General features: G+C 41.2%; 1 protein-coding gene across 2 annotated transcripts in view; it reads right to left on the bottom strand.

Moving 5' to 3' along the window:
• sema4ba (sema domain, immunoglobulin domain (Ig), transmembrane domain (TM) and short cytoplasmic domain, (semaphorin) 4Ba) overlaps positions 1–15,217 on the bottom strand; it is a 57,264-nt gene that overhangs the window by 5,261 nt on the left and 36,786 nt on the right. For both annotated transcript variants that reach the window (XM_066701897.1, XM_066701896.1), the window contains exons 3-14: positions 12,935–13,095; positions 12,428–12,490; positions 11,596–11,694; positions 10,719–10,830; positions 10,392–10,508; positions 9,886–10,043; positions 4,651–4,832; positions 3,139–3,289; positions 2,076–2,286; positions 1,724–1,839; positions 859–1,019; positions 371–462 (exon numbers count right to left, since the gene is read on the bottom strand). In XM_066701897.1, coding sequence (XP_066557994.1) covers positions 371–462; positions 859–1,019; positions 1,724–1,839; positions 2,076–2,286; positions 3,139–3,289; positions 4,651–4,832; positions 9,886–10,043; positions 10,392–10,508; positions 10,719–10,830; positions 11,596–11,694; positions 12,428–12,490; positions 12,935–13,095 — 1,623 coding nt within the window. The remainder of the gene's footprint in view (positions 1–370; positions 463–858; positions 1,020–1,723; positions 1,840–2,075; positions 2,287–3,138; positions 3,290–4,650; positions 4,833–9,885; positions 10,044–10,391; positions 10,509–10,718; positions 10,831–11,595; positions 11,695–12,427; positions 12,491–12,934; positions 13,096–15,217) is intronic.

Below are 15,217 nucleotides of genomic sequence, written 5' to 3'. Positions count from 1 at the left end.
TTGAGACAGTACACTCCCATCCAGTATATCTTGGAATGGCCTAATATGGGTAATTGTTTTAAGGCATCCATTAACATATCTGCTCTTTAATTGTGTAAAAAACATTCTGAACACAAACTGACTATCAACGCGAGTCTCCATAGCTGCTGGACTTGATACAGATGTAGCAGATTTCTTGCACCCATATGTAATGAAACTCAGGCAGTCTAAGCACCAAAGAGTGTCTGAAGATCTGGGGCATTTGCATGAAGCTTTTAGTTGGATTTGAAAGTGGGGTGGGGGGGTCGGGGGGGGACTAAGAAAGTAATTGAAAAGCAGAAGTATGTAGTTATATTAGAGTGAGAAAGACTGTGTGGACAGAAATACTTACGCTTGCTTGAACTCTTGCTCATGCGGGGGCTGAACATTGTGATGTTACAGATGGCTTCAGTGTCTGCTTCCTCCACATCCTGCTTCCAATGGCTGAAAAAAACATTTACGTGAAAGACCTTGTTAAAGAGCAGGCAATAACAGCACTGTTTGCATCAAGGTAGTGAAAATAAGGACAAGGACAACCACCTGCAATTACAGCATTGGGCACGTCTTCACATAAGCAAGAGATTAGTTTCTTTGCCAGCTTTCCCATTTCCACCCACTTCTGCTATATTGAAAGGAGCCTCACCAAAAACAGAGGATTCATTCAGTGCTCAGTGGCCTGCATGTCACCGAGCTCCCAGATACCATGTGGCTGTGCTCCGTTGAGCTCTTGGTGGTGCGTCGAATACATCTCATTCATGTGTAAAGGCTACATTTTAATATCTCAGCTCTCTGTGTTTCAATTATTATGGAGGTCTATCTGGTGCTGCATTCAGGCCTCACCTCTTGCCGGCAGAAGGATGCCTAACGTCTTGACACAGCAACCCAGTCCAGGCGCAGTAAGGGTCCCTGGAGAGGACACACTCCCCACAGCTCTGATAGTTGCTGCAGTTTGCCACAGGAATCTCCACCAGCCCCGAGTGTGAGGAAACAAACAGCACACCCTAGGGAAAGGAGAGGCAGAGACATTACTAGAGTATATTAGAGGACATATTTGATAGGCCATTTCTCTGCTAAAGAGGGCCCCAATGACCTGTACGTATACAGAGTATGGTTAGACAACCTCATATATAGATTTAAGTGCAATGTTGCTGTTATAGTAAATGGGTATTGAAACTGACAACACAAATAATAAGTAGAAACCATAAAGAAATGTGGATTGGTTACAATCCATAAACAAGGTTGTGTCCCACTACAAAAAGTGAATGTTGGTTTAACACATTCTAGTATTTCATAAATCACAGACCAATTCAGAATACAAAATGATGCACATACACTCCTTTTGAAGCACCAGGTTGTGATTAATATGTATGTGCTGACTTTACTCTTAATGAAAGACATCCCAGAGAAAATTCATACTAAAGCCGGACTGGAATGTGGCCGTCTGGCTCTGTGCAATATCAGGCTGACATTACATTCAGTTTAATTCTGTTTTTCTGAGGAGTAAATTCAGACATTATTACTCTTACTATGGGTGGATTGTTTTCCAATCTCTTCCAACACTTGCAGGGCTGAGATAATCCCTAAAGCTTGTCTCTCAATTTCATTGTGGTCTTCCTTTCTCCCATGCAGGATTCAAGTGTAACCGACAACAGCCATACTTCACAGGAATAACGCACCTTACACTGAGAAAGTAAAGCTCCCGTACCTTTTCCGAGTCCAGCACAATGTTCTGTACCGGCTGGGGTTCAGCAAACAGGGTGAGCTCTTCGATGATGTGCATCTTGTTGTTAGCGTTGATGGCTTTGTGTAATTTCCCGTCGTCTGTTTAATGAAAGGAGGCAAGGCGTTTCACACATTCTGTTGATGTTGCCGTAACACCAGTCAAATGCATCTTTAGACTTACATTTCTTTTTACTTTATTTATTTGTACCCTGCCCCCCCCCACTCCCTATACACTTCATTCAGAAAGAGGGGGGACACTGTTCATATTGGGGGGAGTGTAAGGGGGAGAGAAATCGGTGCCGCAGGGCTGTTTCTGTTTAGTGACTTCTACATACCTGTGCCGATGAAGAGGACATCGTAGGCTCTGGAAATGGCCTGGACCCTGTGCACAGCGATCTGAGTGTATCTCACACTGCGCTTCAGCAGCTGCGGCTGGCTGCGAATCACACTGTCCATGAGGAAATGGTCCTTCACGAAGTTCAGCACTTTGTCAGGCATGTGGAGCGATGACGTGATGTCCATTTTCCTTGCAGCGTTCGTAATGCACTGTTGGGGACAGATTAAAGCATTACAAAATATCAGAAATAATGTTCTGTGTACTACGTCGACACTTTCATTCGTCTCATGCAGAAAATGAAGAGAGATAAGATTCCACGGAAACCTGGGACACAGCTCTTGATAATCAGCAGTCCTTCTGGGAAACGGTTTAAACAATAGTCTCACTGATGGGACTGAACACTATCTGCTAGGACAGATCCCTATGAACTATAAATAGGTATTCATGTTTGACTAGTGATCAATGATCAGCTTTCACCATGAGAAAAGCAGGAATCCATACAAGTTCTGATCGTGCTACACTAGAGGGAGTTACTCAGCCTATTTTCACATACAAATAAAAGCGATGCAGTCCTTTAATGCAGCTTTTTGTTTCATTCAGAATTTAAATTGCACCTTCCTGTCACTGGGTAATGAAAGATGGATTACCTCCAATGAAGACAATCAAGGTGAAATTGACAGTGCATTGTTTAGTTAACACCCTGGGAGTGTACAGTCTTTAGACAGACAACTGAGTTGGACTGTCAATAGGACTGATGGTATTTCATTCAGCACAGGAAGCTACACACCCAAGTACATTCACAGGATAAATTACTTTACTGTAATAATGCTTTAAATTATATTTTGTATTGATTGTATTTTACAGTGGTTCTTGTGTAAACGTTAAGTGACCCTGGATAAGGGCGTCTGCAAATAAATAAATACTACTACTCTAATAAATATACAGTCATTACTAGAGATTGGTGTATGTGTATGCAAGACGTAATTGAACCCTTAGTAATAGTGCTTGCCACAACCTCCAGAGCAGAAGGGGTTGTGTGTTAGGGGCCGGGCCGCACTCACCGCTCCAGGCCGGGGCTCGGGGACTGGGTGGTTATAGGTGTACCACTGCTGCGTCTCCCGGTTGACTTCGCGGTAGTGCCCATTAAAGGCTTTCTCCACCTGATCCATGCTGAAGGCACACACCGCCGAGCTCCCCGACGCACCTTTGTACCTGGTGACACACAGAAACGCACAGCACGGTCATAGCTATGCACACACGCACATGCACAGGCACACGCACTGGAGCTCCAGAGCAACCTGCACCCAGAACAGATTCCATAAACAGAATAAAAAACATTGTCAGGAAAGGAAACGACAGCTATTTGGTGTGTATAACAAAACTCATCAAGTGCGATGACAGTATTCAGGTGATGTGACTCCACTGGATTCTCGAGTGCGACCCACGTACATACCTCTTCATAACAATACTGTGATAGCAAAGCTTAAGTGTATGTTGTGCTCATTAATTCCATGGAGGCAATAAAGGTTACCTGACTCATGAAAAGCCTGCTGTATTGTTATTTCAGGCTCATTAGAAAAATCAGCTGAAAATAATAAGATCTCTTTTTGGCAATTAGAACAACTATTAAAATGGTTTTAAAGGTTTTATAGATGCATTAAAAAAAAAAAGGAAAATCTGTTTTTGCACTGTGTGTATATGGTATTTTAGTGCAATTAATTCATAACTGGAGATCATGCCAGTAAAATAAATAAATAAAATAAAATAAAAATCAACCTTATTAGAATCTCTAGCTCCTGTAGATACTGTGCGCGAGTGATTTGTTTCCATTTCCCTGAGAGCTCAGTCATTGTGAAGTAATGCTGCCATACCCTGAGGATCCAGGGGGATGAATGACGGGCATTGACTTGCTATCTTTCATAGGCAAATGAACAGATAGAATCACTTTAGGGCTCTACTGAAAACTGCACAGACAAATCCAGCCAGCTGCCGGCTCCAGCAACACATCGATATTCGGTCTCTGCCACGATTAAAACATTTTTATATAATAACAAATCTCCATTTCAAACCGTCAATTTTCTTCTTAATCTAAATGACAAGAATGTTAAGTAACCCCCTTTATTTGTATGTTAATGTATTTGAACGTTATTCATTCAACTACACTTCATTAAGGCAAGAGAGCCAACGATGGCAGCTTTCCAGAAAGCAGGCTTTTTTATGTTCTGTTGTGGACTGACAGTAAACTGTTCAGTTTGAGAGTGTGTGTGTGTGTGTGCATGTGTGTGTGCGTGTGTGTGCGCGTGTGTGTGCGCGTGTGTGTGTGCGTGTGTGTGAGCACACACCTCTATACTAGGAATCTTCTATGGCAGAGACACAATATAACCTAACACATACATTCATATCTGTGTACTATGGCAGGGATATCGTATAGCACAGCATTTTGGATGGAGAAGTTTAAACCTTAAAGATTTCAGTTCAGTTTTAAAAATCTAAAGATTGGGAATGGTGACTGTTGGTGACTGTGTTACACCCCAAGTCCACCCCAGAATGCGTGGACCCCTGGCTTTCCTCACCACTGGGAGGTGAAGACTCCGTAGAAGATGGTGTCCTTCCAGTTCTCCTGGTCTGGTGTTAGGACGAACATATCCTGGATGATGTTGAATGGGAAGCCATCGTCGGGGAGGGAGCAGAGGAGGTGGGCTTTCAGGAAGGTTGTCCACTTCTTCTGCAGCACGCGTTCGCCTCCCATATCACCCTGAGGGGAGAGAGAGACTGGGTTAAGTTCATGAATCTGAAACCGTGAGATGATTAAATACCTTCCAGGAACCAGTAGAGGGCATCACTGGGCTGTACAAAACTGTAGTGCATACTCCAGGATTTGTTTTTTCGTAAAAGATACAGGCAAAAGAAAAGCTCCCCCTGATATGGTGGTGAAATGTCTCTGCATTGTAAATTAACACTTTCTCCTTGTAGTCCCAGCATTCTCTGCCTTCTCCTGTTATAGATGTTTAATGGGCTGTATGGACAGGGATTGACAAACATTTGCAAGATACTTCATAGTGAAGGAAGGGGCTTTTGGTCGGTTTGCTATGCTAAAGGCAGGATTAAACGTGTACTGCTTGGAAATGCTTAATCTAAGAGATAAATTCTTGAAACACGCTCTTGAGAAAAAAGAAAATGTAATTCTTGATAATGGTCTCTCTGCAAAAGCAACGACTGCATGGGAATAAGACTAAAATTATTCAAACTCAAAGGAGTGCCACAGAAATCTTACACTCTCTGTGCTTTTCATTTCCTTCCAACTACCGTACTACTAAACTAAACATTGAACAACACATTGTCTAACATCCTTCCACATCAAAACACTATCTATGTCCCCAATTTGCAACTGTGCCTTTAAAACTCACTTCTCCTTACCTATATTGAACATCATAAATACAGCAGAACAACTTTGAGGAATTAGTTTTGTTTGCTTTTGATCATACACAAATTTTAACTAACTCCATGACTACAGTGTCTACAGTAAAGACATAATGATCAGACTGCGATCTATAATGCACATATACTCCAAGTTGCCCTGATTCTGCTCTCTGAGCTGAAGATCCTCAGAAGCCCAGACACAGTGCCTCATAAGTCATCTTTACAGAATGGCAAATTATATAAAAACAACAAGATGAAAAAAATAAAAACTTTCCTGGTCTAAGGAATCTGCAGCCTGTAGCTATTAAATTTGTGCCTTCAGCTGCAGCAAAGGCAGACTCCCATTAATCAAACCCAATAATGTCCTGAAATGAAACGTGAAATGACACGTGACTAATGCAGAATCCCTCAAGCAATTATTTACCACAGAGCCCAATCAGGTAACGAGCAACATTCATTACAGATTTTTCTTATTTGGATTTGAGTGTAATCTGAAAGGCAAAAACCTATATTTATTTCAGAAACAAGAACCCCTCTGATATGCAATGTATCTGGTCTTTATTTTCTTCTGGCTCTGATAATTGAACTCCCATTTAACTCAGGTTTCAGTGATAGTCAGCTGCCGAAATGAGGAGTAGGCCCCAACTAAAGCCTAGCTGAGGAAAATAACGAAACCAAGTTTAACATCTCGGGTTTTCTCCTTCTTCTTTTTCTTGGCTTGATTTGTTTTTTAAAGAGACTTTTCAAATGATTAGTTGATGGTGCCACAGAGAGAAGCATTCCTCTCGAGTTTCATTAACAACATTTCTATTCCAGAAGAAGGGACAGTCAAAATTAAATGAAAATGTTTTTGCTCGGACCTCCCCCTGCCCTAGCTCTTTCTATATAATGCACTCCAGTCAGTAGAGAACCTAAACAAAACAAAAGACTATAAATCAATTAAAGGCCCCACTTCTATATGTATATAATTAATAACTAATTTGTATAAAGACAACATTAAAAACATACTATATCAATTTCAGCAGAGTTACAATGAAACGGGCACTAAGCCAGGCGTGGAAGCTAGTAACTTATTGTTTTCAGAGCAGTGTATATTATTCCATAACAGACCTTACTGTTTTCAACCTAACCTCAAACTCAGCACCTGAATAAACAGTAAAAGCAGGGGGAGAGAAGTTAAGCCAGACCAGGATACAGTATTCTAGGAACATGAGTGTTAACAACATTTCACACAGCACCTCCTACACAAACTGCATTAACAAAGAATGTGCCTTTTCAAATGACAAACTCTGCTGACAAATCGACTGCATGGTGCTGTGTACTGACTGGACAGTCAGAGCGACAAGGGAGGAATCCAGCGTGACTGCACACTTGTCGAACTGTCCCACTCGCTCCATCACCCAGAGGGCTAAATTTAGAAGAAGCAGAGAGAAGGCCCTGAACTATACCTCACTGCTCTAAACGAGACACTCATTCCATTAATTACAATGTGAAGAGAAATAGGCCTTGGCAAGAAGATGAGAAATGCCGTATTTGCACAGAGAGCCAGTGATTACCCTGCCTCTCGGTCTTCAACTCTCCTGGCATATAGCACAGCAAAAAAAGAAATGCTAAAGGTCAGATTCAAATATAAATAAGTAGATACATATATATAAAGAGATGAAAAAATACCTAAAAAACTACCACATAAAAGAGACAATTAAATAATAAACTTTGCACGAGTGACATGGAAAAGAGAAGCTGTAGATAGAAAAATCTTGGGGAGGCTTTTATCCAGCAATAGATTGATACAGGCTGATGATGATAATGATTACTTACTGCAATTAAACAAGGCGCAGGGCTTTTATGCCTCATAGCTGACAAATGCCTTTGGCTGCCACTGCTCTGACAAGAACCAAAGACCAAGAAGTTACTCTACTGGTCCAACAGAGGGAGCTCTCAGTCACAGACTGACAGCTACAGCAAAATCAATGTGTTCTAGCAAGGGCCAGATGCAAGGTGTCACTTCTACTGTGCAAGTTCCAGCTGCAAATTTACTTCATGTGAAATGTATCCATTATTCTCCAGGTGATCAATCAAGGAACACTTCCATTTTCACACAGAAACAGATCTGCGGTCTGTGTTCATTAAAACTGTATTAAGCAGTGAATGTAGGACATTAATGTAATGAGATTAATCCCCAATTACAATCGGTGCGTCAGCATATAACTTGCTTCTTAAATGTACCAATAAAAAAAATCCAGAATACAAAAACCCCCTCTACATATTCATTACAATTTACAGAAACAGTCAGCAACATTGCCTTGTACAAGTCAGATTCTATCAGCTTAAGTCTGTAGAAAATGATATGATATTATGAAGCACCACATAAATTGTAAGGAAGCATGCTTATGTGAGATGCATTTTAATACTTTGTGCAGTGTGTGGGTGTAGGACTTGTACGCAGCTGGCAGGTTAAATGCGTATGTGTTCGTTCTTTTCTACATTCTACTTGTCGCTATCGTTTGTGAGGGACAGAGCTCTGACGGACTATCATATATATATATGATCTGCATGATTCTATGCATCCTTTAAGATTCAGACATCCACTTGCTTGTCTGAGATACTGAGGGTATTGATCCTGTTCTCTTTAAAAGATGCAATGTCTGATCCCTCAAAGAGGTGAGAATATAAGCCTCGCAAAGCTGTGACTGTGAATGCAATTTCAACAAAATGGTGGGAGAAATACAAAAATGCACAATATTACAAAAAGTTATATCATTGGGGCAAGCCCCTCTGCCCTGGAGTTGAAAAGGAGGTCACAAAGGTTGTCTTTTTTTTCTTGACACTACAGCCAGCAGTGCATAGTGTAACATCTTTGACGATCGTGCGTTACCCGCATTAGTAGAATGATATGGTGAGGGCACTGATGTTCAAGGAGCTTACTGACACTACTAGCCTGTGAGGAAGCCTGACCACAATCCCAAAGAACACCCCTGGGATACACTTGAGTAATCAAAAGGACCGCTGCAGTCATTAAGGCTGTGGACTGCTCGCCATCCACTCCATGGTGACCACCTGTCATCTGCATGATGTCGGTCGCCCCACTAGCTAATGCATTGCATACCTAAGTATGCATCTTTACACTAGCTTGCCACCATTTAAGCACAGCAGAAATGCAATCAGGACTGAAATTCAGTACCTGTTGGAATGCATTACAGGAAAGTGCTTCTCGCTGGGTCCCTGAACACTGCACTTACCTTAAATGATGAAAAATTATAAATAAATATGAGGGAGTCAATTGAACAGAAGCTGAGGAGACAATCGAAAATGGCTCGAGACATGCACAGATCTATTTGATGTCTCATCAGAGGTAATACTTTTTAATTAAGCCTGATAATGGGCTTTCAGGGAGTTATTACAATTGTTTGCACACTGCAGTAGATATGAAATCAGCCACTATGATTTTTTTTTCTTAACTCACTGTCTCGCTCTGTCTCTTTCACTCCCGCTGTTATTATTTTGTGCCTGCTTTCTTTCTCCAGCATTGATTCTCCCTTTAAGTCTGTCGAGGCTGCAGAGACATATCTCCATATATAGCATTAAAAAAGTAGGCAATTTGAAGGGAAGTGTCACTGCTCAAGAGTGCAAAGATAGAAACTCAGAGGTAGTCGCCATTAAACTGTCACTCAACAGCCTAAAGATTATTTATACTCGTATTCCTGTAAACAAAGAGACTGCCTTTTTCCCCGTCAACCTTATGGATTTGCTTCATCTTTGGTTTATCATTCTCTCCTTAAATCTGTGTTAGGACTGATGTAGACATGCCTTAAAGGTAGCTTAAGAGTAGAAGATTGTTTTGTTATTGGTTTTCCTCACAGCAAAGAACTCATGTAACTGCAGTTGAGTGTGAGGGACTGTATGGAAACATCAGCACAGTCAGACAGGTCAAAACATTCCAGCACTGTGCGTTTCAGAATACTGAGGATAAGAACGAAGATTTATTTTCTATGTAATGTGTCTTTTCTCATCAGCAAACCAACAGGCCTGAAAATCTGCCGAAGAAGGGGGAGAACAGTTTGGGTCTGCAGTGAAGCCGGGCTGAATGCTAATATCTGCTGAAATGTGATAACGGGCAAAAGCACTGGAAAAGCGGGGCAGTCGGTTAATGGAAAAGCACAAGCTCAGAGGAATGTTTTTGTGTAACGTGAGTACAGCTCTGAGGCCTTTACATCTCCCTAGTGCTGGCTCCTGCAGCAATCCAACCCCCTCCACCGCCTTAACCTTGCCTCCTTTCAGAAATTCAGGGAAATAAATGAAAAATATACTCCGAGGATTGTATTCCCCCACCCCATCCCATGCAGGGCAGTGTTCAATCAAGGCCCCAGCTCCCCCAGACACTATCTCACCTTGCACACCCGAGCGATCCTCGACACGATGGTGTTGTCAAAGAAGTCAAATTCCTTGCCCGCTTCGCTGAAGAAGAAGTAGATTTTATCATCGTCACCGACGGGGTTGCCTTTGGGCAGACTCTCTTGGATATAGGCCGAATCTACAAATGCAGAATCTGAGGGGGGGGAGGGTAGGGGGGATAAAATAGAATAGAACAGAACATGTGCAAATGGACGTCAAATACTTTTCAGAGGGAGCTCCTTGGTATAGTGGCACCAATGCACATTTAATAGCTGAATAAACAAATGGGGGAGGATCCGTAAAAATGAGTTTTGCATTAGTCATATCATGCTGTGTGTAATGTGCAATTACGTTTAGAAAGCAGAGGATAACAAAATGGTATCTTAATGATTCTCTTGCTCTGGTACTTATAATTTCCTCCTGGAGAGACTACCAGAGCATTTTGCAAGCACCGTAACAGACTGACGTTTTTCTTGTTTAATCCAAGCTGCTGAATGTTTACCTTGAAGCCAATTCAGGGAGTTTTCAGTTTTCAAGGGGGTTCCTTGGCCTAGACTCTTGTAAATGATGGGCTCATTTCCTTGGAAGTTACTGACAGTCCCGGCGTACAGTTCCCCATCTATTACACAAGAAAAGAAACTGTAAACAAACAAACACATATGCAAGACTAAGGAAGATTGATGCATAAACCCGATCTCTCGCCTCGACGTTTTGCGTTTGGTTTTCATTCACATTTAAAATATATGCATGGTCTTTTGCACAATTCAGCTACAATTAACAGCAATGAGGCAATCACATCAAAAAGGTAAACTCAGACCATTGTACGCACCAACCATGATGGCCGTGGATTTATATTCTGGGTCGAAAGGGCAGCGGCTGCGCCCATCCTCTGTCACAATATCTCCTTTACTGCTCTTGACCAGTGAGAAGTCTGAGATACTCTGTAAAACAGGGTGGACGGCCATTCAGAAAACCAGAAAACACAGTCAGACTTTCACAAGATAGGGTTGACAATGCATCTACACTGGTATCAGAAAGATTTATGTCAGGTTCCCACCTGCCGCCAGCAAAAGGCTTTGTTGGCCATATATTTTCTAACAAGGTTGTTTTAAATATAGATTAATTAATGTTTAGTCAAAACGAGCACAGTAGTGCCCAACAGAAGGAGGGGACAGGATGGGGGGCTGGTCAGGGCTTTGGACAGTGCCTGCTTTGGTTTTCTCATGACTCTGAGAGTAAGCATTTGATGTTTGGAAGGGAGTAATTTGTGTTATGTATCTGGGTGGGCTGGGGCTTGTCAACTGTGCAGATAAGAAAAAAACATTGCAAGCAGTATGGAGGTTAGGACTGCTACAGGACCAAACGTCCTGCCAAGTTGTAAATTATTCTTGTCTGATGTCAAAGGAAAAATGTTGGAAACAGAAGCCAAACATGGTTAATGTGACAAATTAAATATCAATACAGACATTCAATACATCACTTTATTTGCGTGATAATATGTATATATATATATATATATTTTAACTTAAATCCTCAGTGGCAATCTCTGTACTTAAAACATAAATCTGAAGTTAATGAAGCTTGCAGATAGGAGGAAAAACAATCTGCATTTTGATTTAATAAGTTAAATGGATAATTAGGCCTCAGAAAACAGAAAGGTTTGGTGCTAAACTAAAGCAGATGAAGGAATTAAATGGTACACTTACTATATATGCACAGATGGGACTGAAGGCATATGTTCCACACACGTAAAGATGTGTGCTGTTTAGCTGGAGTAAAATCTTGATGTAATTGAAGCAATCGGTCTAAATCAAGAGAGAAATTCAACATGTAGGGATGATCAAAGAATGTTACACAAAAAATAAGGCATTTGCATGTTATTTCAAGTTCAAACATGGCATCCAGTATTTAATTTCCGGTACATTTAGACATTTTAGGTCCTTCACTGGATCGACATTTTCATTTTTGCCTAGATACACTGTTTTTAAATGTTTCTCTGTGACACCTGGTGTTGATGACTCCATTTGCTCTCATTCTAATTGTCTCCATATGCTGCTCAGGTTTAAAAAAACAAAAAAACAAAGACAATAAGCTTCGAAACAATGCCAAGCTGTCATTGAAACAAGTAGGAGCAGCTCAAATTGCACTGACTACACAGGCAGAAAGCTCTTGATGAGGCTTGAATTTGCAAACGTGTTTAAGAGTATGTGTAGTGAAGCTGCAGCCACCGAGGAGAAACACCAATAGAGCCCACACTGGCACACAAGCACCTTCTGGCAAAGGTTTTCCAGGGCACTTCAGTTACATTTCCCTCACCATCTGAATATGTAATTTTGTGTTCACTTTGAACAGAGCATTAAACCATAAAAAGTTAAAAAATAAAGCTGAAACTGAAAAGCTCACAAAAATTGCCAATGTTTTTACACAAAATCAACATTGTAGTGAACTTGAAGCCACTATATTCTTTATTTGCTCATTGAAACCAGTCTATAAGGGTTGTAAAAACTTGAATCACAAGAGAGCCACTCATCGTCTTACCTGCAGATTCTTTCCTTTAAAACCACATTCATCTCTTTTCTTCTCTGGAGTGCTCCACGTCAGCTGCACAGCAGGAATTAAGTGAAGATTAACTTAATTCTTGAACATATTGCTAAAAATACTTGACACTTCATTTACATTAATTGCTGGGACCCTATCAGTACAGACCTGTGGTTAATTAATAATGAAAAGGACCCAAGGATCACTTGAGAAAAATATCCCATAAGGTTCTAAACACACGTGAATCCTTCCCCTAATTTCTACCAGACAGTCCTCAAACAAAAAATCTGTACAAGACGACTGTTTGATTTTTTCAACTACCCCGAAATATTTTATTTCATGGGCACATTATAAATAAAGGAAACGTGTAGGCTAAATCCCCCTCTCAGTGTGTGAAAGCTAAGTGTGTATTATAGGGTCGATCAATGATTAATCTCCCTGATGAAGCTGGGTGAATCACAGATGGATCCCAAAAACCATGCCTATCCCTAACCCACAGGTACTCACATTCTTGTGGAGTTTGCCGTTGCTGATGTCAGAAAGATTGAGCGCAAAGAGTGCCTCCCTCGCACCCACATACAACACATTCTCTCTCTCGCTCAGAAGAAGGGAGGTATAATTGACAACCCCATCTACAGAGAACCTCCTGGTTGACCTCTCCTTTGCATCTGGGGAGAAAAAATAAAAATAAAATCATGTAAGAACCAAAAATCGAATTACTCTTAATAAAGACAGAACACTCATCCTTGACAACCTTTATTCTGTTTTGCCAACCAAAAATGCACGAGCCCTCAGGTCAGCTGAGCTCTGATTGGCTGGTGCAGATGCACAGAGGTCCAACAACCTCCTCCTTTCTTAGCTACATCACCGTGTAAGTGATTTACAGTTGTTTTGCCAATTATATCCCAATCTGGTTTGAACAGAAATAAAATAAAAAAAACAAAGGGCCAAGCTCTCTCATAAATCAGCTGCCTAGCTTAACCGAGAAAACATGTAATTTGCCACGCATTCGGCCTATTTATTTATTTTTATGATTGAACTTTCAGTCATTACAAACCTACATTAACTTTTTCAAAAACAGAAGAAATGCTCAGTGTGTGAAAGATGCAAAGATGAGAGAGAATCACCTCAGCCCCACCCCAATCATCTGTATTTTATTTCGGGCAAAGCTGGTAATCTTCTGGATCCAAATCTCTGTTACAGTCTCCAAAGGAAATGCAAATGAAATTCAAGAACTAGGTTTAGTAACACCAATAACAAAAAGAGGAAAAAAATATTGAGGCTGACATCTTTATTGTGATTTTATTTTATTGATAAATGGCAAAAAGCTTTGAAAACTCATGCAGCAAAACAGATGAGCCAAGTTGCACCTGCCGGAATTCTACAGAGAATGAATGCGATTGAAGAGAACTGGTTGTAATCATTGCTGCAGATTACAACCGTTTAATCCACCAGAGCCCTAGTGTCTGTGTGTGGCCAGCTAACAGCTAAGAAAACAGCTAATTTCCACTTAATAAGGGAGATCAGCTCACTGGGTCATTCATAACTAGTGTACCAGAGCGTGTTTTACCTGTCTCAAAAGGGTTTGAGTACACGGAATGCAGAAAGGGATTTTTGATTTATTTTTTCTCCCCCCCTGAATAATATACGACCCAGGGAGAGCTATACCATAGCATTTATAACAGATACAGACTATACATCTGGTCAGACATGCCGGAATGTTTTTGGCTCTCATTTTCTTCACCAACTGCCTGTTTAAATACTATCTGTCAGTTGTAGGTGTTCCTGTCAGGCTGTGATTCCAAACGGGGATCACGGGTTTAAAAAACAAAGAGAAGACAACACCAACAAAAACAACTTGCATCCAGCGCTAGATTAGATAAAAAAAGATTTTTAATGACCTTAATGGTTTTAGTCTGATGATTAACACTGAATGATCTCCTTGCAAGCCTTCCAATAAAGGGCTTTTAAAGATGCAGCATTCAGTCATCAAGTGCTGCCAACATGTCCCACTCCTTCAGAGTAGAGAAGCCAAGGGTCCCCTTTTGTTAACAAACAGGGCATGTGATGGGGTCCGAGAGCCTGAACGATGCCTGTCGGTCACCCTGAGGTCAAAGGCAGCAACAATGAAAGTCGTCTGTAAACCAGTGTTTCAGGCCTGCAAGCCTTTCAAAAGGCTGCATTCCTCATTTCTTGCCTGGAGCATCATGTCAAAATCGGTGGCATTACTTAGCTCCTCTTTATTCCCTGCAGTCTCTGAAACAGCATTAGTGACTAAAGCTGGTCAGTGTGGCTGTAGATGCGCATCAGACCCCTGTTGAACTACATTAACAAAAATCTCCCGTTTGCGCTCCATACAATAACTCCACCGACCTGAAGTACTGGACGGGCAAAGGGGAAATATCTGACCCCTCGCCCCTGTCAGTTAAACAGAGGGGAAAATAAAGTCCACACTGAAACGTGATCAGAAAATGAAAAAGGAAAAAATGTTCTGAAAGGCAAATTGAAAAGTAAATCTTTGGACAAGTGCAAGTGATATCACTTTGTATTTTTGAAGCAAGTCAGCATGGAGTGCTCTGCATATCCTGTAAACACTGCGGCTTGGCTGCAGCCACACAAGTGTGATTAACTGATGGAGTGCACAGAGCCAACTAGATCTGTAGTCTGAGATTTAGAAGAGCAAAAGGTTTGTAGAACAAGTTTCTAGCCCTGGGGAAGGCTACAATAATAGCAGGGAATCATCTGAGCAGCAGGAGCCCTTATTACCCCCAAATCTGCCTCCAAAACCAC

This window comes from Amia ocellicauda, chromosome 4 (genome assembly GCF_036373705.1).
Source record: "Amia ocellicauda isolate fAmiCal2 chromosome 4, fAmiCal2.hap1, whole genome shotgun sequence".
Classification (NCBI taxonomy): Eukaryota; Metazoa; Chordata; class Actinopteri; order Amiiformes; family Amiidae; genus Amia; species Amia ocellicauda.
Note: the sequence above shows the minus strand (reverse complement) of the source record. Positions and strands in the feature narration are given on the sequence as shown.